The 25,670-nt window shown below is 42.0% G+C and overlaps 1 protein-coding gene across 1 annotated transcript in view; it reads right to left on the reverse strand.

Annotated features, from left to right (window-relative positions):
- The window catches only part of oca2 (oculocutaneous albinism II), a 47,711-nt gene that overhangs the window by 13,658 nt on the left and 8,383 nt on the right, over window positions 1-25,670 (reverse strand). Inside the window, exons 6-19 of the mRNA XM_076081542.1 lie at window positions 24,579-24,736; window positions 24,395-24,477; window positions 23,567-23,720; window positions 21,015-21,086; window positions 20,015-20,080; window positions 18,695-18,751; window positions 17,412-17,536; window positions 14,827-14,965; window positions 10,829-10,961; window positions 8,202-8,349; window positions 7,330-7,387; window positions 7,062-7,170; window positions 2,173-2,300; window positions 1,213-1,272 (exon numbers count right to left, since the gene is read on the reverse strand). Of these exons, the coding sequence (XP_075937657.1) occupies window positions 1,213-1,272; window positions 2,173-2,300; window positions 7,062-7,170; window positions 7,330-7,387; window positions 8,202-8,349; window positions 10,829-10,961; window positions 14,827-14,965; window positions 17,412-17,536; window positions 18,695-18,751; window positions 20,015-20,080; window positions 21,015-21,086; window positions 23,567-23,720; window positions 24,395-24,477; window positions 24,579-24,736 (1,490 nt within the window). The remainder of the gene's footprint in view (window positions 1-1,212; window positions 1,273-2,172; window positions 2,301-7,061; window positions 7,171-7,329; window positions 7,388-8,201; window positions 8,350-10,828; window positions 10,962-14,826; window positions 14,966-17,411; window positions 17,537-18,694; window positions 18,752-20,014; window positions 20,081-21,014; window positions 21,087-23,566; window positions 23,721-24,394; window positions 24,478-24,578; window positions 24,737-25,670) is intronic.

Here is a 25,670-nt window from a genome sequence, read left to right on the forward strand (position 1 = left end):
CCCATCACCCATCACATTTGCCTCCTCGATTCCTTTCCTCGCCTCTTGTAGTCCCGCCCCATGCGAGCGGAAGGAGACGAGAGAGGAGTCGAGGCGACGAGCATTTAACTAACGAGACGTCCTCAGACCGACATCTTAGAGACGTCAGTTAAACGTGACGTGTGTCACAGCTGATCAGCTGTTCATCGTTTAGTTATGACTCTGTGTTTTATGATCTCTGTCAGAGGAGCTTAACGGTGTTCATGACAAATGTATATTTACTAGTAATTCAATTTAAAATGTGGCACCATGTGACGAGAACGATCGGATGTCACATTCGTTTATTTAACACGCACACACACACACACACACACAGGCCATATGTAATAAAGACTTCTTATATATTATTGTGTGAAACAAATGTTTGTATGAAAAGTACTGTACAAATAAAGAGTGAGATATTTCATATGATATTCACACAAACACAGTCCTGTCTCACTAAATGACAACATGAAACACAGTTAATATGAGCTGAATGTTCTTATTGATACAATAATGTTTTCTCTTGTAAACATCATGTTGAACTGGATGAATAATAATGTAAAAATATTGGAATTAGGTGAACAGAGTCTGATGAAGTCAGTCCAGCTGTGAGTCACTCTTCTATTTCTTACATGTGATGAAAACACTTCCTCAAAGGAAACACCGGTGCTTCCTCACTCCTAGCTCCTAGCTGCTAGCTCCTCTCTCCTAGCTCCTCCGGTAAACCTCCTCCATCCTCGAGATGCATTTTAGGAATCGGGACTTCCTTCAAGATGGAGGGATCGGTCTCCGGGTCACAAATGTCCTCTTTTGTATCAGGATAGAAAGGCCGTGCACTTCTACCCAGCATGCAGTGCGTTGTTTGTGGAGGCTGAGCAGGTGAACAGCGCGCCGCCTGTCATGTGTGATTATTAGCCTTCTAGAAGCTCGCCGTCTAAACACGAGCTGACGTCTCTATTACTGCTGCAATCCTCAGCTGGCATGAAGCAGAGATTACCTCAGACTGCTCCGCCCGCCGACGGGAATCAGATGCAAACAAAGAAATCAAACCGCGCAGAACCAAAAGGATCAATATGCATGAAAAACAATATCACATCACCTGTGCCCAATTATCAATTACGCCGGCTGCGTGGAGCCCCGAGAGACGATTGTTTTGGTTTTGAGAATCAAAAAGGGAGAAAAAACACTCACTTTTATAAGCAGCGCCGTCTGTTCTCCAATGTAGTCGATGAGCTGCAGCTGAGCTAAAGCCTGGAAGATGAAGAGGAGATTAATATGAGGAAGAAACATAAAAAGAGCTGAGCAGAACTAGGTACAGGTGGGATCAAACCAAGAGAAGGAAAGCAATTTGCTTTTTATTCAGCCGACATTAAGCAGACAGAGACAGATCTCTTCTTGTTGTGGGCATTGACACAGAGATGAACACACTGGGGTTTGTTCCTGCTCACTGTGTCCAATGCTTTCAGAGTCAAACCATCCCGTCACTGAAAGAAACAGATCCTTCACTCTTCAGATTGTAAGCCCACTGATTCCTCTCACTGTGTACCATCAGTACGAGCATCCCGGTTCCTTTACTATCTTGTAAAGATGCTTTTCAGAGGACAGCACAGCTTCATTTATCACAGTTCTGGATCACTTCATCATTTCAGATGTTCAGATATCGTGTTGTTCTTTTCCGATACTGACTCTGACTCTTTCAAACGGGTCATAATTCCCTCTCCAATGTCCATTTCATATTGATGCTGACTGTTAGCTTCGTTAAGGTTAGCGCTGTTATTTAGCCAATCAGGACTGTTCCGCTAACAGCTAACGTTAACTAGCTCTCCTCCTGCTAACAGCTAACGTTAACTAGCTCTCCTGCTGATTTCTCGTGTTTCTATTCAATTGTCAATTTAATTTCAAGCAAACTTTTGAAATATCGCCAAATAAAGAAATATGTTTTAGTTTTGGATCAATTAAACTCAGCTACAGTGTAGTTTGGACAGAAGTTGGTTATGCAGCCTGGAACAACTCTACTTCATTTACATTAAATAAATGGAGGCGCTGCAAAATTGATTGTTTGGTTTCAGTTTCCGCTTCATGTGTGAATCTCTTAAGAAAACATGACGGGGCTTCCATTGACGCCATAAACACGGGCTGCTAGTTAAATACCTCCATCAGAACGAAGAGGCCAGCGAAGAACAGTAACGTGGCCCACTCCACCCGATGCAGGATGATCTCGAAATCCTGGACGTCGGCCAGAACCAGAAGCCACAGTGAACCCAGGATAGCGATCCAACCTGAGAGACAACAAGAAACATCAGCCGACATCTTCCCTTCATAGAAAACACAACCAAGTGTTTCATGAAGACAGATTTAGAACAAGACACACGACACACACACACACACACATATATATACACACATATGAAGTTACTTCATGAAACGTGGCTCCATCTGCTCTCTGTTCACTGAAACGTGTCTCTGATCACAGCTCTCAAGAAGAACAGCGACCTTTATTAAATGTGACAGAAGACACCACCTGATGTTTTTACACTGTATGTCGTCTTTACTGTCTAATATCGCTTCCTTTATGTTTCCTTATAAATTTCATATTTGGCTTTTCTGTTTAGTTTAGTAGCTTGTATGACTTCTGTATTTGCTGATAATGTTTATTGAGGTGAGATCTTTTCTTTTTTTTATCTCACCTGCACAACTTGCTTCTTGTCTTTTGTTGTTGTTGTTTCGGATGCTTTGATTTATTGTGCAAACAAATAAATCTCAAATACAGTAAGTCAACGATCAGGAAACATCTCAAACTGATTCTGTACGTGTGAAAATGAAAAGGAGAATTCAATGTGACGCAGAGAGTTCAACCCTCTCTATGATCTAATAAACAGATCGCAGCATGAAGGAACTTGTTGAAGTATAATAATGAATAAAGTATTTGATGTCATTTCAACACATTCCCGTCTGGAGGACAAAGGTCGGCTCCAGCAGCTGATGTTTGCGTTGACACAGTGTTTCTGAGAGAGTGTGCATCCACCTGCAGAACATGTGATTAAACAGCTGAGCAGCAGTAATTGCCTCGGCCTCGGCCTTCTGGGAAATCATTTCCCAACTGAAGGGAACTAGTGACGAAGAGGAGAGGAGACGGGCAGAGGGAAGATTAGAGTGTGAATGAGTCGCAGCATGTTGGTGTTTCTGCTGTTTTGGTTCATTTGTGTTCTCCTGCATTGACTTCAACCTCTAGGTGAGGATTCAGGTCTAGTTTTAGGGTAAACGAGGGTCAAAGTTAGCAGGAAATGTCCAAAGAGAATGAACAAGTAGGCAATGGGAAAGGTAAGAACAGAGAAGGTGAATGAATTAATAAAATCACTTTCTAAAGGTTCTACATTTCCACTTCATAACATGTTTCATAAGCGTTTTGTTACGTTAAGTTACTGTTGTTAAATAATATTTGATGAGGCTTGTGTCAACTTCAAACTAATACTGTTTTCATTAAACCTGCTTTAGTTTATTTTTAGGTAACTTGGGCTGAACATATCATTTACATATTACTCTATAAACCCGTATGCTCTGATGTCCCTAGAGGAGGAAAAATGCTTTAAAAAACTGCCATAAAATTGTATATTAATATTACTTTACACTTTCACTGAGTTACATTTTTAACCAACATCCATCCTGATCATAATTACTAAATAATCATTCATTCCATATGGCATAAATGAAGAAATAATGAACCATAAAAGCTCATGTAATGTCAATATCTTGTACAAATTGCAAAAAGTAGATAACTCAGAATAAGTGTCTTATTCGGTCTATGATTCCTTCGAGCAACAGAGGACAAATATAATAGACAACAATATGACATTTTTGATTTCCATACTGCATTGATATTTCCTGAAGCTGCATCCTGGACAGAGCGAGGAGCAAGCAGCAGATAACAAACCCAAAGAGCTCTCCAATCAAAAAGAGCTTTTAGTCTGAGCAGTTTACCATCGACTTATCTATCACAAGCACGACAACCGTGTCTGAGACAGGAAATGTGAAAAGGGACACAGAAGCAAATAGAAACAAGGCCAACAGATAAAGACATGTGTGCTCCGGCTCCACTATCTTACACACTTGTAAGCATATGGTGAGATAAGAAGCTGTGATGCTTCAGGTATTCTGCATCTCCAAAGATTCAAAGTCATTTAAACATTGGAATTACCAAAGTAAGAATTTATTTTATTCTATTGAAGACCAATCTGCAAAATTATAATTAATATCTGCCTCATGCACGCTTGAAGAAACACAAAATGCCAAACAAACAATGTTCAGTAACAAGGTTACAATGTAACAACACAACAATGCAGTGGAACAACAGAACGGAACCACCGAAACAAGGTAACGCAACAAGGTAACGCAACAAGGTAACGCAACAAGGTAACGCAACAAGGTAACTTAAGGTAACGCAACAAGGTAATGCAACAACATAACCCAACAATGTAACCCAACAACGTAACCCAACAACGTAACCCAACAATGTAACGTAACAACGTAACGTAACAATGTAACGTAACAATGTAACGTACCAAGGTAACGCATCAAGGTAACTTAACAAGGTAACGCAACAAGGTAACGCAACAAGGTAACGTAAAAAGGTAACGTAAAAAGATAACGTAATATAACAGTAGCAACGTAAAGTAGCAACGTAACCCAACAACATAACAATGTAACGATGTAACGTAACGATGTAACGTAACGATGTAACGTAACGATGTAACGTAACGATGTAACGTAACGATGTAACGTAACAATGTGACGTAACAATGTAACGTAACAATATAACCTACCAAGGTAACGTACCAAGGTAACGCAACAACGTAACGCAACACAACGTAACAATGTAACGTAACAATGTAACGCAACAAGGTAACGCAACAACGTGTCGCAACAACGTGTCGCAACAACGTGTCGCAACGTGTCGCAACAACGTGTCGCAACAACGTAACTAAAGGGCCCTAACTATTGTGAATAAACATTACCTAACAACATTAAAACGTAAAAAGGTAGCCTAACAACGTAGCCTAACAACGTAGCCTAACAACGTAGCGCAACAACGTAGCGCAACAACGTAGCGCAACAACGTAGCGCAACAACGTAGCGCAACAACGTAGCCTAACAATACGTTGTTATATAAAAGTGCAAAGTCCATGTTTACTTTTGGTTTCACAGAGGACATGAACAGCGGTCTCCTGGATGAAAATCCTGTGTTTATACTGGTTATTAAACCATGTAACTTTAGATCGCGGTCGCTCGCTATACTTTGTCACTTGCTCTGACTGAATGCAAAAAACATCGATATAATATATAGAACTGTAAAACTATAAAACGATCAGTGTTTTGCAGAAACGTACAAAAACAACACATTTTCGTTGTGACTCGGCTTTTAACAAACTAAAATATTTAAATGTTCAATGATTTCTGTTGTGAGCATTTTTCTACTACATTCTCCCAATTTCTGCTCAGGTATTAATAAAGTTTCATCCAAACCACAGTTGTAGCTCACATGACCACAGACACGTTAGAAATATCAAATGACCAGTTTATAATCAGACTGAAATGAAATCTTACGCTGTGAAGTAAATTAAACTTTCATTTTAAAACAGCTGTGAATGAATAGAGCTGCAGTAGTTAACCCTGCGTGCATTAATGAGAGCCGTGTTCGGAGACAGGCGTCCGTCCGTCCACAGAGACAGAAACACGTTGCTGTTGGGTCATTCCCTTTCAATAAATGTCCCAGAGAGGTGAGCTGAGCAGCGGCTGTAATTAACTGAGCATGTTTGGTGACTGAGACGCCTCAGCAGACGACCGGGTGGCTATGAACAGCCATCTTCATTTAGGGAATCGTGTTAGCGTTAATGAGATGTTGTTCGGTCATCTACCGACACACATCGGAGATATAACCCTCAACCTGACACACATGTCCACGTTTACTAACACGCACAAAATATGCAAGCAGGCAGAATTAGAGCCAGAAAAATCAGCTGACTGGTAACATCCAGTCCTATTCATATGGGTGTACTGTAACTGAATAACCTGACAGTGACACTCTACAACATGTTGATAATCATTGACATCTTCCAGACTGTTCCTTCACTTTTAGTGTACAGAAAATAATTACATTGTGTGTTGTTCATAGGGCTACAACTGCCGGTTCTTCTCATTATCTATTCAACTTTCTGGATTAATCTGTATTAATTATTTGGTCTATGAAATAGTGAAAGTTGTCCATCCCAGTTTCTCAAGGTCCAAAGTGATGTCATTAAAGGTGTGTAGGATTAAAGGGGATCTAATGGCAGGAATATTATATTCCTAAATGTCTTCATTAGTGTATAATCACTTGAAAATAAAGAATCGTGTTTTTCGTTAGCTTACAATTAGCCCTATGATAGAGACCTGTCAATCACCGTGTAGCCCCGCCCTAAAGCATCCCCTGCTTTATGGTCTGTGTGACTCTAAATGGACCATAATGTACTAAATGAACATCATGCTGTATTGAAGAAGACTTGAAACTAGAGATTGAGACCATAAACTCATGTTTACAATGTTTACTGAGGTAATAAATCAAGAGAGAAGTAGAGTCATTTTCTCATAGACTTCTATACAACCAGAGGAGTCGCCCCCTGGTGGACACTAGAGAGAATGCAGCTTTAACACATGAAGCATCGGATTCATGTTGTCATCTGGTTGGACTACAGAAAGACTTCATCCCTGCAGCTCTCTATATCTGCTTATTTCAGATCAAATGTGCATTCAGTAGTTTTGCCTGAAACACTATTTATCGCCACAGGTTTTAGAATGCAGCACATGAACAGATGCAGAGCGAGGCGTCTAAATGCAGCTCAGTATCCATGTAATTTACCGGATGCTTTTGCTCGTCAGCCCGTTATTTGGGCTCAATTCACACGCGAGGACGGAGGAAGCTGTGTTTCATAATTACATGACAGAACCTTTAAAGTGCCGGGGGGGTGCCTCTAACAACAGCGCTGTAATGAGATAGCAGTGCTCACCGAGCTCCAGATGAATGCTGGGAACAAAGGAGTTGAGGAAGAACATGAAGATCACCACGGTGAGGACGGACACACATTTCACCAAGAGCACCGTGTCGGTTATTCTGTGCTGTGGAGGAGAGAGAAACACACATATATATGTTGAGTCTGAATGGAGGGAAAGCTTTTAGTTTTATCATCCAACACACTGATGGTATTTGTCTCAAGTGGAGCTTCAAAGACGAGGCCGGCTTCATTATTGAGATAACATCGATGCACCACAGCTCACCTTCTTCTGCAGTTCCTGAATGTTTTGCTCCCAGTTCTTGTCCTCTTGAGAAATTTCTCTGTCGGATGCAGCAACATTTGAATGTGCATTAAAAGCAGAGAAAAACAATAAATTATAGACTAATAACTCTCTTAAGAGTTTCAAAATGTTAGTTAAATGATGTGTAATGGCGCCTCTATCAGCTGTTTATGAACACATAATGAGCGTTTGTAGGTGTTTGTTGAGTGTTGTGTTTGGTGCTTCAGTATTTAAGTGCTATGAAACTATATTTGGGCTGTAACGGCTTTGACTGCCAGGAGAACATGTTGGACAAAGGGACAGAAACAGAAAGTATTTCCTTGAGCTTGTTTTTGAGCAAAAAAATGATTTTAAAAAAGTACAATGTTGTGTTTTAAGCGGTGAAATAATCTCAAATAAACTCAACTAAATGTGCATCTATTAGCATAAATGATACGTGTCATTCCATAAGTCATCAACGGTACTTTAATAAACGCTGAATTCTTTGTGTTCACAGAATATGTCGGCCTGGTCTCATAGAAACACGCTCTGATTCAACAAAACTGTGAATTTACTTTTGGTTTACGTTTCTTTTTGATGTTTCACAAATCAAACAATCAAACAAACAATGTCTTCATTTTCATTTACATCTGTCATCTAAATAAGATAAACCTTGATCTTTTTGACTAAATCTAACTTTTTGTATTGTTTTTTTGTTTCAAACTGTGACATAATCAGGAGAAGATCTGTTTCCCTCGAGAACGTCACTGAGAACTCATTTGAGTTGTTTGGGAACTTCATTTAGTCGGAGACAGCGTTGGAAATGCACCAATTATGTCTTAAATAAGCAATTTCTTCAGTGTTGTTGTGTTCACCTCTGGAAGGTCTTCATCATCTTGCGGAGCAGACTCTCCAGGTTGAGGACTTTTTGCATCAGGAGGCATTTCACCGCCGTCTCCTCTCGGCTGGCCGGGTTGATGCGCTGAGCCGTCTGCCTCCAGACCAGGATCTCATGCTTGAGCTCTGCAGAGAAGAGAGTTTAGTGTCAAACACACGTCTGCACACCATTGTACATTGTCCTTCTTCATCAGCAAACAGGGCCGGAATCAGCTGGTCCACGTCAAAATCAAAAGGAATTTAATAGACTAACAAACGCAAAAGCAATTACAAACCAAATCAAACTATTAATAACATAATATTTCATGAAATAGAGCAGACTGATGTGTCCGCAGAAGATCTCAAGATGTCTCTTTGTCCCAAAGAAAAGTCTCATGTTTCATGTTCTTCACCCATCGATCAGCTCAATGATTGGCTGAAATCCAATAAGCTCCTCCTCCTTGGCATTTGACCTGTTGTTCTGGTCAGACACCCTCCTTACAGACACTTTCGTCCATCCTCCGCTCTTAGCACCCCCCCCCCCCCCCCCCCACAGACACTCAGTATATTCAATGACCACACTCCATGGGTTACAACTTCCATAAGTAAATATTGACATATAATATCCACCACTAGAGCTTTTAAACATACTAGGAGTGCTTTTAAACTTAAACAATAGCTCCTCCAGCTGAGAGGACAAGAAGATGTTTCTGGTCAATAAGCTGCGAGCCCATCGAGGGACTAATGCAGCCGGCGATGGCACATCGACCGGCTCGGGAACAGAAGCCCGAGGGAACCGAGCGCCCGTGCAGAAACCAGGAGGAGTTCTTCCTCTTCCAGGAAGGTTGCTAGGTGACCTTAATAGGATCTAACTGGCACAGGGGTAAAAATCTGCACAATTACCAGTCGTGTTGGAGGCTTTGTGCCGACTGAGCAGCGTGCTCTCCCCGCTGTAAGGCCAGCATGGAGGGAGAGCTGATGGGCTTATCAGGTCCGCATCGAACGGCCACCGTGTTTATCGGCTTCCCTCCAGTCGGCCGGAGGCTCAGCGGGGCGATGACGGCCGGTAACAGCCGCTAACAGCCGCTAACAGCCGCTAACAGCCGGTAACAGCCGGTAACAGCCGCTAACAGCCGCTAACAGCCGGTAACAGCCGCTAACAGCCGCTAACAGCCGGTAACAGCCGGTAACAGCCGCTAACAGCCGGTAACAGCCGGTAACAGCCGCTAACAGCCGCTAACAGCCGGTAACAGCCGCTAACAGCCGCTAACAGCCGGTAACAGCCGCTAACAGCCGGTAACAGCCGCTAACAGACGCTAACAGCCGGTAACAGCCGCTAACAGCCGGTAACAGCCGCTAACAGCCGCTAACAGCCGCTAACAGCCGCTAACAGCCGCTAACAGCCGCTAACAGCCGGTAACAGCCGCTAACAGCCGCTAACAGCCGGTAACAGCCGCTAACAGCCGCTAACAGCCGGTAACAGCCGCTAACAGCCGCTAACAGCCGCTAACAGCCGAGGACAGTGAGGACAGTATGAAGCCTGGAGGAACAGACAAGTTCATATTCTCCTCTGGTAATTGGTACTTAATTAAATATTTATATATATATATATATGTATAAGAAGTGCAGTTTGCTGCTCTCCGGACGAGTGAATCAACTCGTCAAAGCCAAAAGCAGCTGAACATCAGAGGAAAGTGCGTTTGAGTCATCAGACTCCTGCTGAACGAGGTCAAAGGTGAAAGTGTTGCACCCAGTAAATGATGCTCAGCTCATCCCCACGAGTCCTCCAATCAAACCAACGTTGACACTTTTACTGCTCATTGATTGGAAGTTGTTGTATTGAATCACTCGTATAATAGTCCTGCTCATTAGAGCGCCGTCTATAAAGATGATAGAGATGTTCTATCTCTCTCAAGTGGACCATTAATTAAGGAGATATTTCTATTAATAAAGACACTTTACTCTTCTACCAGTGAATTAGAATAAAACCTGCATCTCAACAAACCCATCACTGAAGACCAGCAGCGCGTTAATGGCTTCACTAAGAGGAGCTTTAAATAAGGGACCTGTGGGCTAATAAGAGCCAAACTAATGATTAGTTATCAGATATTCAGATTGAGACTTCATTTAGTCTCATTTTAACACTTAACACTTGTAGTTTTGTTACATTTGAATAGAATATATATGAATAAAATATGAATCTTTGACCACCGTTAAGGGGGAATGAGTATTGTTGTGGTGCTAAGACCTTATAAGGTGGTGATCATAATTCAAGTACAACAACTTCCTGTTAATCAGTAATCAGGAGGTTATTGGGGGGAAACATATGTCAATGGCCCAGCAGTTGTAGAGCATCATCAAGCAGAATCAGGCAGTAATAAGTGCTTTATTATGACTAATAAAGAGCAAAATATGCATGTTAATAAGCAAGTAGTTAATGTGTTAATATCTGCACCTTAATATAAAGACGGTGTGTGTCTCCAGCACACAGCAGGTTCATACTCTTCATACTCATCATCACAAAGCCTCCAGAACTGATTTCAGATTGTTCCACATCCAGAGCAATCACGCAATTTACATTTCATCCCCCGTGACATCATGATGACTCCCTTTCCTTTCAACTCACCCACTATCTCGATGGACTCTTTGTTGTAGAGCTTTTTGTTCCAGTAGAGCAGCCGCAGGAAGGGAAAGGAGGTGAGGAGGACGAGGCAGATCCCAAGAGACATGTAGCCCGTGAAGCTGGCAAAATCAATCCCCTGTGAGAGAAGAACAGCAGCGTGTTAGAGACTTCATCCAGACTCACTCATCAGTGCGTCAGGAAGAAAAACACAACTGTGATTATCTGAAATGACAAAGAGCATCAAGTTCAGACCGTTGATTGTCTGAGACAAAGAGAAGCTCATCCAGACCTGAGCTCTGATCTACATTCACAGAACTATGATGTGCTGCTTTCAGCAAAGAATGGATTCAGAAGCTTTATGTGAGACAATGAGAGGAAGAATGAAAGCAAGAGTTTGATGGCTGCACACAGAAAGGGGGCGGTGATAATTACATCCTTAAGATGCTTTTTCATCAGCACCGAACAGTTTGGCACGAGCCTGGTCTCACTTCCTGTAATAGAAAGAAGCAGCGGCTGAGGGCGTCCTCAGAGAGACTCAAATGTGTCCTTGTATGACATCACCTTCATAGGATTCATTACTCTTAAAGCCTCTGATTTAACGGCGTTAAGATGCTGTGAGTGATTCATGCTTCTACAGTATGAAGAATACAAAAGCAGATATTCAGGAAAGTGGTTGATAGTGACCTCTGCAGGGTTTACAAGCTGCAGCAACAGCCTCAGCTTAAAGGGAGGCAGAGACAGAAGCAGCACAACAACAAGCTCACATGTTCTCTCTCACGTATAATAAACTCACAGCGATCAGCCTTCAGTCCATGAAGTTTCAATGTTTTGAATCTTTCACCAAAAGTAAAATCTCAGTTGTTGGAGCTGAGCAAGAGATCTTAATCACCTTATCAATATATATATACATATGATTATATATATATATATATATATATATATATATATATATGTATATATATATATATATATATATATATACATATATATATATATATATATATATGTATATATATATATATACATATATATATATATATATATATATATGTATATACATATGATTATACATATGTATATATATATATATACATATGTATATATACATATATATGTATATATATATGTATATATATATATATACATATATATATATATATATATACATATGATTATACATATATATGTATATATATATGTATATATATATATATACATATATATATATATATATATACATATGATTATATAATGGCAGAGACTTAACATTATTTGCATAATTTATATTATTAATTACTTTGATGAAGTGAAAACACACTGTGAGAGAGTTAAAGCTGTAAGATATCAAATATGTAGAAATAATCATCTTTGCTTAACTATTGTTTACTATTTGTTAAAATAAAATGCTGTTTTCACAGGAAACTGTTAGATTTCGGCAACAAAACTACTTAGTTAGGTTTAAGAGAAGATGGTGAAAGACAAGATAGTGTTTTGGTTTAAATGGCCGCGGAAGTAAGAAAGTTAAGTTAAAACAACACAGACGTCTCGTTCCACACGGGGATCGAACAGCGGTCTCCTGGCTGAAAGCTCGTTGTTCGTGCATTATTGTGTCATAGGTGTTGCTACGAATGCTGGATGAGACCAGCCGGGTCTCTGTAACATATCTCCAATCTTTACAACTGTTCAGTGGCAAGAAGAGAGCAAAGCACTAGAGAGGAAGTATCTGCTGCGGTGACCCCTGTGAGCCCTGTGACCCCTGTGAGCCCGGTGAGCCCTGTGACCCCTGTGACCCCTGTGAGCCCGGTGACCCCTGTGACCCCTGTGAGCCCGGTGAGCCCGGTGACCCCTGTGACCCCTGTGAGCCCGGTGAGCCCTGTGACCCCTGTGAGCCCGGTGACCCCGGTGAGCCCTGTGACTCCTGTGACCCCTGTGAGCCCTGTGACCCCTGTGACCCCTGTGAGCCCGGTGAGCCCTGTGACCCCTGTGAGCCCGGTGACCCCTGTGACCCCTGTGAGCCCGGTGAGCCCGGTGACCCCTGTGAGCCCGGTGACCCCGGTGAGCCCTGTGACCCCTGTGACCCCTGTGAGCCCGGTGACCCCGGTGAGCCCTGTGACCCCTGTGACCCCTGTGAGCCCGGTGACCCCGGTGAGCCCGTGTCTCCATGAGCCAATGTCAGCACCTCTTCTGACCGGTTGGACGAGATCCATTTGGCAACGAGAGTCGCTAACGTCCCTCAATGAATTCATACCACAAAAGGAGATTTTGTATGCGCTGTGCTGCCTCGCTCTGTAACACATCAAACACACATCACCCAGCTGGTGCGATTCATTATATCTCTGGACCCCCCCCCCCCCCCCACACACAAACAAACAAACAAACATGCAAGCAAACGGTGCCTGCACACAGCAGCTGTCCTTATCTAGAGGCCAGAACCCCGCGGTTCTGTCCCCTGGGACACCGAGCCAAGACAAACTGGACGGCGCCGCCTGGTGTGGTGTAGGAGCTCCGCGGTCCACCGGAGAACACACACTGCTGCTAACCACAACAGGCTCAAATGTCAACACAGAACAGATGTCCATCAAGCAGCTGTGATGTCATGTCTCCTGGTGATGCAGCGTGTTCCCCTCTGAGCGGAAGAAGAGAGGAGGTTATGAGGCTGCAGAATAAGAAACCTTCTTCCTGTTTACCGATGTCACAATCTGGACAACTTGCCTCTAAATGTGTATCCATAATATTAGGCTGACAAATGTCTTAATGATGTGTCCCAGCGCCAGAGGTCAGCCCTGAGCCTTGAGCTCTGCAGCAGGACGCTATGAGACATATTGTTGCATCAGGATCAATAACGTCTCCTTCACCAGTTGAATCAGACACTCATCCCAAAGAAAGGGTCTCCAGCGGGGCCAAGCAAGCCCCTTATAGAGGACCAGAGCCAGACCCACGCAAGCTGCTGCTGAGCTGCAGGTGAGTATTCTGCAGGAAAGGGGAGGAAGGTGATACTCTACACTGTCAGAAATAACTAAATGTGCTATAAGAGGGGACTCTATAAGCTGCTCTGTTGCTTATAATGACTGTATGATGAACTGAATGACATAGTATTATATATGCTGACAACAGTACGGAGGAGGAGGTACGACTTCAAAGTCAAGTCTCATAAACATAACAGAAGCTAGAGCAGCATGTGCACTGGGACACTGGGAGGGCTCCTTGTAATCCGATGGTGTTTGGGTTTCTTTCTCCAATGTTCTGACATGTTGAATTCCTCTGATTTAAATATAAATGTGTTTCACTGGCACTAAACCTCTATTCACCGCCTGCACATCAACATGAACAAGGGGTCACAGCTCATGACTGTTGGGAGACATAGTGAGATGGTGCTGAGCAGAGATAGCTCAGGTACCAGCCAGCAGACACAGATGAATACATCGACCCGCAGTATAATGTGTTCATGCACTGGGAAGGCTGCATTAGGTCATGAACGTCAGAGATTAATGCTTTAGAAAAACAACACTACTAAACACAACTAAGTTGTTTCCTGTGGAGACAGACTGTACATACAGGAGCTGACATTGACTCGTGTTGCTGGACTTCTGTAGAAGATGAGCAGAAACTCTTCCGTGAGATATAATAGTGAGGATGAGGATACGTTGGAGACGGTGAGGGCTGATATCACCTTTGGGCAAAGCTAATCAATACAAACACACAATAACTCACCAGGGAGAGTCTTAATAACTCATGCTGATCATGGAAGTGACTTTAGTAATCTCCCAACAACACGCAAATGTAATAAAGTCAAAAGCTACAAGTGACACAAATCCACATCTGATGGACGTGTTCCTCAACCTGTCAGAACCGGACCGTCTGTACGGCTCCAACAACAAGTTGCTCTTCATGTGATCATCATGAGGTCACAGTGGAGTCATGCAGAGCAGTGTTTGCTTTGCTAATGTGTGAGATTACAGACGACACGTTGCTGCAGTAAAGAGAGATGTGAAAGGGCCTACTTCTTTGCGCAGGTCCTGATTTGACACTATAATCACGTTGGGTGGATCTCCGACAGCTGTGGCGGCCCCTCCGATGTTGGTGAAGATTACTTCTGCAATCAGGACGTGTCTGGGGTCCAGATTAAGCACCTCACACAACCTGCAAACATCAGACAGAAAAGCCCTCTTAGCCCTGACCAGATTGTGACGAGTGGGAGAAACACATGCAGGAGTACACGTGCTGGAGATCGGAGGATAAAGCAGGCATTGGTCCTTTAACACGGTGCATGAACAGGATTCACACCCTGCTGGTCTGGGATCCAATCAGAGCTCAGCTTCACCCGGATCTGTGTTATTTGACTCGTTTCAGTCAAATATCTTCTGTATTCTGACCTTCTGGAGACATTTAGAGAACTTAATGATGGTTGAAGAGCTGGAAATAGAGACACTAACACTGAGGGGGAGACAGAGTAGAGACACTAACACTGAGGGGGAGACACAGTAGAGACACTAACACTGAGGGGGAGACACAGTAGAGACACTAACACTGAGGGGGAGACAGAGTAGAGACACTAACACTGAGGGTGAGACAGAGTAGAGACACTAACACTGAGGGGGAGACAGAGTAGAGACACTAACACTGAGGGGGAGACAGAGTAGAGACACTAACACTGAGGGGGAGACACAGTAGAGACACTAACACTGAGGGGGAGACACAGTAGAGACACTAACACTGAGGGGGAGACAGAGTAGAGACACTAACACTGAGGGGGAGACACAGTAGAGACACTAACACTGAGGGGGAGACACAGTAGAGACACTAACACTGAGGGGGAGACACAGTAGAGACACTAACACTGAGGGTGAGACAGAGTAGAGACACTAACACTGAGGGGGAGACAGAGTAGAGACACTAACACTGAGGGGGAGACACAGTAGAGACACTAACACTGAGGGGGAGACACAGTAGAGACACTAACACTGAGGGTGAGACAGAGTAGAGACACTAACACTGAGGGGGAGACAGAGTAGAGACACTAACACTGAGGGGGAGACACAGTAGAGACACTAACACTGAGGGGGAGACAGAGTAGAGACACTAACACTGAGGGGGAGACAGAGTAGAGACACTAACACTGAGGGGGAGACAGAGTAGAGACACTAACACTGAGGGGGAGACACAGTAGAGACACTAACACTGAGGGGGAGACACAGTAGAGACACTAACACTGAGGGGGAGACAGAGTAGAGACACTAACACTGAGGGGGAGACACAGTAGAGACACTAACACTGAGGGGGAGACACAGTAGAGACACTAACACTGAGGGAGAGACAGAGTAGAGACACTAACACTGAGGGGGAGACACAGTAGAGACACTAACACTGAGGGAGAGACAGAGTAGAGACACTAACACTGAGGGGGAGACACAGTAGAGACACTAACACTGAGGGGGAGACACAGTAGAGACACTAACACTGAGGGAGAGACAGAGTAGAGACACTAACACTGAGGGGGAGACACAGTAGAGACACTAACACTGAGGGGGAGACACAGTAGAGACACTAACACTGAGGGAGAGACAGAGTAGAGACACTAACACTGAGGGGGAGACACAGTAGAGACACTAACACTGAGGGGGAGACACAGTAGAGACACTAACACTGAGGGAGAGACAGAGTAGAGACACTAACACTGAGGGGGAGACACAGTAGAGACACTAACACTGAGGGGGAGACACAGTAGAGACACTAACACTGAGGGGGAGACACAGTAGAGACACTAACACTGAGGGGGAGACACAGTAGAGACACTAACACTGAGGGGGAGACACAGTAGAGACACTAACACTGAGGGGGAGACACAGTAGAGACACTAACACTGAGGGGGAGACACAGTAGAGACACTAACACTGAGGGGGAGACAGAGTAGAGACACTAACACTGAGGGGGAGACAGAGTAGAGACACTAACACTGAGGGAGAGACAGAGTAGAGACACTAACACTGAGGGGGAGACAGAGTAGAGACACTAACACTGAGGGGGAGACAGAGTAGAGACACTAACACTGAGGGAGAGACAGAGTAGAGACACTAACACTGAGGGGGAGACACAGTAGAGACACTAACACTGAGGGGGAGACACAGTAGAGACACTAACACTGAGGGGGAGACAGAGTAGAGACACTAACACTGAGGGGGAGACACAGTAGAGACACTAACACTGAGGGGGAGACAGAGTAGAGACACTAACACTGAGGGGGAGACACAGTAGAGACACTAACACTGAGGGGGAGACAGACATATATTATATATATAATATATATATATTATATATATATATTATATATATATATATAATATATATATATTATATATATATATTATATATATATTATATATATATATATATATTATATATATATTAAACATAAGACGGTAAGAAAACATTCAATTTGCATTTACAAGAAAATGTAATCAAAAAGCGAGAACAAGCAAATAAGATTAGAAAGACATTGTGTTTTAGAGAGCAACACAAACTGAAAGCAGATTAAAAAGAAGTTTTGTGTCAAGTGAACAATAATGTATTAAAAGGAGCTGAAGCTCACCTGATGGTGACCGGAGTGAAAAGCATCATCGTGGTCACGTTGTCCAGAAAAGCAGAGAGAATAGCGGCGATGAGACAGAGGATCATGATCATCGGCCACACTCTTCCTCTGGAGAGCTGGTAGGCCTTCAGAGAGACAACAATGAGAACAATGAGAACAATGAGCTGGTAGGCCTTCAGAGAGACAACAATGAGAACAATGAGAACAATGAGCTGGTAGGCCTTCAGAGAGACAACAATGAGAACAATGAGAACAATGAGCTGGTAGGCCTTCAGAGAGACAACAATGAGAACAATGAGCTCTTTGAGTGACATTTTGGACGTAAGGGCCAGATGGGCCCCTGACACATTGAGCCCGGAGCCTTTGCCTGTTAGCACCAGAAGAGGTAGAGAACTAAGATTCCAAAAATAACCTTATAATATATATTTACACTCTTTCATGCTAATATAACATCACCCCATGGGGGCCGGTCCCATGGGACCGGCCCCCGCTTCTGTGTAACAGTCTGACGTGCCTCAGAGAAGCTGTTTTCATTTCTTGTCCAACTCAAACTTAAAATTCATGAGCCTGCGTGCTCCTCTGTTCTCCAGGTCTGAGTGCTGCTGTACCTGAAGGACGAAGGCGATCGCCCTCCTTCACCGTCCACGCACAATATTCAGGATTAAAACTGAAACGTCGACCTTCAAAAGAGAGGATGAAGGTCTGTTCTATACTGAGGAATAACAGACTCATCTGAGGAAACGTAATCCTTTATTATGTGTAGGATACATGTGGATCTAAGTTAAGAAAAACTCTTTAAAGGCGATCAGAGAGCATTACAAATAATATACTATTCTTGTCTAAATATTAAACAAATGGGCTCATTTCAAACGCCAGCGCTGACCCAGTTTTCTGACCCACGAGTCAAAGCGAGAGTGCTTCTTGTCAGCCCGCTGTAGAGCCGTGCTGCTGAGTCAGCGTGTAAAGATAGGCATCAGAACCTGTCAGGTCATCTCACGTCACAGAGGTCTTCACAAATCCTGCTCATGTCAGATACGCGGAGGTAAAGACTACACCATCGTGTATCGGGGGGGCTAGCTTCAGAAATAGCTCAAAGCCTGTCGCCTTGGAGACGACTCTAAAGCGCTTCTGTTCTCTCAGACGTGTCACTCAGCATCCCGATGGCAAACATGCTCACGGTATATATGACCAAAGGATCTATAACCCACACCTTCATGTTCAGAAACATCACCACTTTCTCCACTGACACTTCTAGTTCTTTTATGTTCTGAGTGACAACTCACCTTCACAGCACAGTAATCAAAGAAGCCGGTCTCTGAGAAGATGGCCACCAGCACCATCTGGAACAAACAGCACACGTTCCTTTCATTTCCCTTTATAGAACAAGATTATGTCACACTGATATTTGAAAGATGGTGCTCACGTAAGAGGTGGTGGTCAGTAAGAAGAATATCAGGATATTCTTTTCACTAATACTTTATGATCATACTTGTAGCCAGAAAGTGACTGCAGGTTGTTTTTTTAGCTTGCAAGTTGATCTAAATTCTACTCACCCAAAGTACATCTCTACTCGCCCCTATACAACTAGTTTATACAACTAGTTTTATCTATAATCGGTAATCAAATAATCTAGAGATGAATTCATTTCTCATCCTGTAACTTCACCCAACTGACCTAATTACCAGGATCATTAAAATACCTGTTTGAGCTTCAGCTGATAAACTTCAGCTGCGTTTCATTACTTGATCAAGTAGCAGATTCACTGGCATGTGACTCAGCTTTGCGATCCTTATTTTAGAGCTCTGCTTTTCATTTTGAATCAGTTCGGACGAACGATAGTTTAGAGAATGTTATAGATGTAAGACGGAGCTGAAAGAAATGTGGGATTCAGAGAAAACGTTGCAATTACATCTGTGACTTCAGCACCACGGACAGCACCACATGTTTATCAATACACAGTACAGGCAGACTGACCGGGCCATAGATTACAACTTTGTGATGTTTCAAAGCCGTCCCCCCTTTGTCCCCTTTTGTCCCCCTTCAAATCACTCGTTGTCCATAACAGCATAACAGCAAAATGAGCCAAGAACACAATCCAAATACTAAGTTTTTGATGGAGACTGCAAGCTTGGTGACAAATCCATAAATGATATAGACTTGACTTTATATAATACAGAAACAATTGAGGATATTTACTTTGCATGAAGTGCATTGTAGCACATTTAAATACATGTTTTGGTTTGGAGTATTTTCATAAACTCCCTCTGCTGTATTTCTTGCAGAATGAGATGAAAGTTCCAGCAGCAGCTGTTGACGGTGGAAGTTGTCCAACCATCTGTGCTCGTGCATCAATATGACATTTAGATATCACTGATCTGGCAGAAGGATCTTGTGAGTGAATAATGAGTTGTTGTAGATGTGATAAAGTGTCAGAAGTTTAAATCAGTTCTGTAACTTTCAGAGAAAAGATTCAGCAGTTGAGAAGACGTCAGATACAGTGAAGTGAAAATCTTCCAGTAATACAAAATAAAGCTTTTTGTAAAACTGTCCAACAGGAGATTTGTTGAGTAAATTAACTCATAAATATAACTTTAGAGTCTCACCATGCCGAAGAGAAGAGCCAGCGTCTCGTAGTCGATCCACTCGACCACAGTAACGAGACTGGGCCGCTGTGGGAGACACAAAGGAGTTCATTCCTGTTACATCCAATCATCTCTATTTGATGTCAGGCAACATTCTTCTTCTTTTCAGTGCAGAACTAAACTTCCCGACAACCTGAACAGATGTTTCAGTAACTGTGTGTGCTGTAACTGCTGCTGGCCCAGATCCTTCCTCTGGGTGCTATCGGTCTTCTTCTACGGGCGACATGTTGACTCGTCGCAGCAGGAGAAGCGCAGGTGGAACCTATAAATCTAGCTGAAGGTCCCAGTGCGCCGCAAAGGTTCCCTCAAACTGGAACCCGTTATTAACGTTATTAATTACGCCCGGGCTTCTTATTTCTGCAAAGTTGGAACTTTGAAAACGATTTTTCCAAAGTTGTGTTTTTAACTTTTCTAGAATATGTTGTTGTTAAAGTGACATCAGCTTCTTAACAGACATCACTTTGTTTTTACTTAAAATCAGATTTATTATTAGGAAATCAAAGCTTTTGATGCGTTTGTGAACACAGAGGAATGACAAACTATAAAGTCCTCTGAAACAACAGTTAAGACCAACTGAGAAGCAACCTGAGCTCTGTTCATCATCCACATCCTGAAGCATCGTTCATGTTAGAAAAACATCAGTTCAGAGGACGTGAAGAGACATTTTCACACTTCATTATTGTGTCACTTTGTCCAGACGAGCAGATTTTGAACTCGGGAAGTTTAATGGTGAGATCTAAAATATTTACCCGATTCACTAAAGTCAGAAGAAGAACTCCCAAACTCTGGACATGGGATTATCCAAGGAGCACCTGAATGCACCTTAACTTTATCGCTAACTGTCCTTATTCTTCACTATAATTGCCGGCTGGATTTCCAACTCATATATTACTCATATAAGCGAGTAGCTTTTGTATTTATGTTGCAGCCGACTAAAACAGAAAAGTGAAAAGAGACTCACATCACCGATGACGGCCAGAGCGGCTAAAGCTGCCAGAGAACCCAACATGGCCGCCAGAGTACGATGCACAACCTGAAAGATCCAAAAGATTCATCATGAACACCACGTTAGAAACTCCTCTCAACCAAAGAATGCTGCATTGATTTATTGATTTAACATTTAAATCTACACCTGAACACTTTAGAGTCAAATCAAATGCATTCACAACTTGTCATTTATTTATTTTCATTTTAAATTGTGTTTTTTTGTGTTTCATTAAATAATCCTGCATCTCAAACTGTCATTTAAAGAGACATTCTCCAAACACTGCAGCAGCTCTGAGATGTGTGATTCTGAAGCTGCAGCAACATAAAGGCGAGCGCGTTGCATCACTTTTCTTCTGTCTGAATATGAAGAAATGCGGAAGTTAAAGGTGATATTACAGACGGCTCCATGACCCTCCAGCTCATGTATGATGCATCCTCATTAATAGAAGCTGCAGCCTGTGATGAGCACGGCCGCGTGATCAGACATCAGAGCTGCTGCCAGCAGGTCACGCCTCGTATGTTAACCAATGACGGAGTTTTCTTTAAGAGTTAAAGGAAACACGAGGAGAGTCGCTGACACACAGACGGACATTTTAGTGTTGAAGTTATAAAGTGACAGCTTGAAGACTCATTTAAGTACATGTCTGTTAAGAGGCAACACAATGGGGACTGACCTCTGACCCTCTGATGAAAGGGTTGCAATCTTTATATATTTGCAGTGTTACAAAAAAAGAAAATATATATATTAGTGCTGGGCAAGTTAACGCGTTATTATCGCGTTAACGCATTAATTAATTAACGCCGACAATTATATTATCGCGCGTTAACACATTTATTTATTTATTATTAAGCGACATTTTTAACACAAGAACCAGGCAGCAAGCAGTGAACAGCTGTGTTTGTGTGGCGTCACTTCCTCCTTCCCCCCGGGTCCTGAACCCCTCCTACACTCCGTCACGTCGTTCACTCTTGTCTCACAAACACACACACACACACACACACACACACACACACACACACACACACACACAGCGATCGTCTCGTTACAGATCAAAGGTGACTGTTGTGAAGTGGAGCTTCTCGTGAGGACCAAGACACGTCTTTACTGTCTGAACTGCAGTGTTACAGTATTACAGTGTTACAGTGAACACAACGCTCTCTTGCACCCGACATGTGGTTTTCTAAGTATCATCAATATTGTTAGCGTCAAGAACACGTACCATTCTACTTCCTGTCTCTTCAAACTAAAAGCACTTCCGTTTTCATGCTCTTCACAATAAAAGTAAATCATGCAATCAAACAATTTACAACATTGACAATATTAAAATACATATTGTCGAGTTTTTAAAGTGTTTTGTTTGTAATATGTATAATAAGCATCATTTAGTATCACTACTGAGAATTTAACAAACATAAAAAAGAAGTAGATATGTTTACAGTTTTCAAGAAGTATATTTAAATATCATCTCTTACACACATGAAGATAAAGTTGTGAACACCGGCTGAATATCTATGATCAGAATCATTATAACTGTGTTATAACTGCTGCTGTGTGAAGAGAACACTGCTGCTAACAACAACCTGATGTGTTTAAAGTGTTTAAACCAAATGTTATTCACCTTTAGTTCATAGAGCAGCACTTTAAAATAAAAGTGCACAATACACTACTTTTGAATTAATTATTGAACTTTGCCATAACAATGAGATTCATTTTTTTTTTCTCTGTGTATGTAATTTATTGACCCTATGGTCACGTGTTTTTTATGCTTTTAAATTTCTGCTCTGTTAAAGCACTTTGTGATTTTTTTGTCTGTGAAAAGCGCTCTATAAATAAATTGTATTATTATTATTATTATTATTATTATTTATGTATATTTATATGTATACCAGTGGTGGGCCATCAGGGCCTGCAAGGCCTTCTCTGCTGGCCTAAACAATCACAAAGTTATATCTATTTTATAATCTAATAATGTTTCTTAAATACACTACATGTATTATAATTTATATAAATATTTTCCCATTATCTTATTATCTCATTGCACAGCTACTATCTTCCTCAGTTGCTCTGCTTCCAGTGCAGCTTGTTTTAAGTAGAGCTTTTATCCAATCAGATCTCACCTCTGTGTCTCTAGGTAAGAACAGAGGCCTGCAGACTCAGGAGTGAATCCATGTGCAGTTTAAGTGAATGGGGACCATATTGTTGATTGTCATAGTGTTCAACCAATCAGATCTTTAGTTTGACATGTTGGGCGTATTCTTTGACGTGTCAGAGCTGCTAGCTGGACTACAAGTACGTCAGCATTACGTGCGCTGTGATTGGTCAGTGGGCTAGCGTGACTGTTGTGAAGCTGAAGCAGCTAGCAGAAGTTAGTATTAGTAGTAAGAGTTCAAGTTGAAAGATATGTAAGACGTTATGACATCTTTAGCGTTCTGCTTGGTGTAGCTTCTTCAAAGGGAACATTCTAAATCCAACTGGACTGAAATCTTAAGCGATGCCTCCGAAAGTGAAGTTTGTTCCTTGTTTACCTCAAAGATGATGAGAACGTAGACTCCGGTCAGGATGATTCCAGCGATGCCCACCTGCGTCTCCACGTTGACGTAGAGCGACTGGTGGGTCATGGAGAGCGGCACCACCTCATCCTCCTGCAGGAAGGCCTGGACCGTGATGACGATGGGGTCACTGTGAGGGAGACGGAGGCAGACACAATCACCTGCAGGCAGTTCATGTCGCTGAACATTCAGAGATCCATAAAACGTAGGCAGGAACCAGGAAGCTTTGTTATGTTGGAGTCTGGCAGTGGAAACAAAGTCCAAGAAAACAGCAGCACATACGCAACAACAACGGGACATATGTGATGTTATGTGGCGTAAATTCAAATCTTGCAAATTAATTAAAAATAACTTTGTTAATAAACAATTTCAGTGATGGCAGCCTGCAGAGAAGCTTGGGAGGAAATGGACTTAAAGGGTCTCTCTGGATGTACGGACGCATTCTCGAATAATATCTGAGTGTATGTAAGTAATTAATCAACTACAAAAATATAACACAAAGAAACTACAAAGAGACATAAAATGACTACAAAGAGACATAACGCAACTACAGACAGAGCTGAAGTCGGAGCTGAGCAGCTGCTGAATGAAACATGAAAGAAAAGGTGTAAACAGCTACAACGAGACACAGAGAAGCTACAAAGAGACACAGAGAAGCTACAAAGAGACACAGAGAAGCTACAAAGAGACACAGAGAAGCTACAAAGAGACATAGAGAAGCTACAAAGAGACACAGAGAAGCTACAAAGAGACATAAAACGAACAAAAATACACAAAACAATAAGAAAGAGAAAATTGAAATACCTGCTGAGCATCTCAAATGTTTTGGTCAACACTATCTGGTCACTTCGTTCAGTGTGCAGAGGAATGGTCCAGTTATAGATCACCTGATCACACACAGCAGAAGATCAATGAGCTGGTTGATGATGACGATGATGATGATGATGATGATGATGATGATGATGACGATGACGATGACGATGCTCACCTGCTGAGACCTCCTCCTCCGCTGTCCCGACGGCTCGATCTGCTCCACCTGGACCAGGATGTAGTCCTGGTTGTCGAGGTCCACCTTCCCTTTGGTGAAGGGCCCCCCCACCTGCAGCTTCAGCAGAGCGTTGTCTCTGAAGTCCGTCAGGTTCATGGCTGAGGGACGAAGACGGTCAAGAGAAAGATCTGCAGCAGCTGAGTGTGTGTTTGTGTTCACCAAATATCTTATTCTTCTATTAGAAGTGAAGACGAGCACGAGAGACAGCAGGACCAGGTTCTGCTGTTCGGAGGGTTCCTCAGGACTTCAGCTGTCTCTGACCTCAGGGCTCATTCTGCTTCTATCTGCTGGAATGCGGATTCATTTCACACGTTTCACGTTTCTTTGTGGTCGTTTTGTATCGATTTTCAGTCATTTAGCGTCTCAGTTTTTGTGGTCGTTTTGTGTGACATGAAGTTGTTTTGTGTCTCTTTTGTGGATGTTTTACATATTTTAAGTCATTATACATCTTGTGTGGTTTTGTATTTATTTATTTTTGATACATTTTCAGATGTTTTACGATATTACTACATATATTATTACATATATTACATATATATATATATATATTACATGTATATATATTACATATATATATATTATATATACATATATATATAATTATATATATATATATATAGAGAGAGAGATGAATATATATATATATATATATATATATATATATATATATAGAGAGAGAGATGAATATATATATATATATATATATATATATATATATTACATGTATATTACATATATTATATGTATATATATTATACATATATATTATTACATATATTATACAGTATATTACTACATATTCTATGTGGTCGTCTTCAGTTTCTTTGAAGTCATTTTGGGTCATTTTTTTGTAGTTTTGTATCAATTTTAATTAATAGTGCGTCTCATAGTCGTTCACTCTTTTGTGATTTTGCATCTCTTTAGACGCTCTGTGCTTCTGCGTGGTTGTTTTGTGTCTCTTTACAACCATTGTGGGTCTTTTGTAGTCGTTTCACATCTATTGTAAGTCATTTTCGGTCTCCTTGTAGTCGT

The sequence above is a fragment of the Anarhichas minor genome, unplaced genomic scaffold, assembly GCF_050575085.1.
Source record: "Anarhichas minor isolate MPS153535 unplaced genomic scaffold, ASM5057508v1 ptg000081l, whole genome shotgun sequence".
In the NCBI taxonomy this organism is placed as follows: domain Eukaryota; kingdom Metazoa; phylum Chordata; class Actinopteri; order Perciformes; family Anarhichadidae; genus Anarhichas; species Anarhichas minor.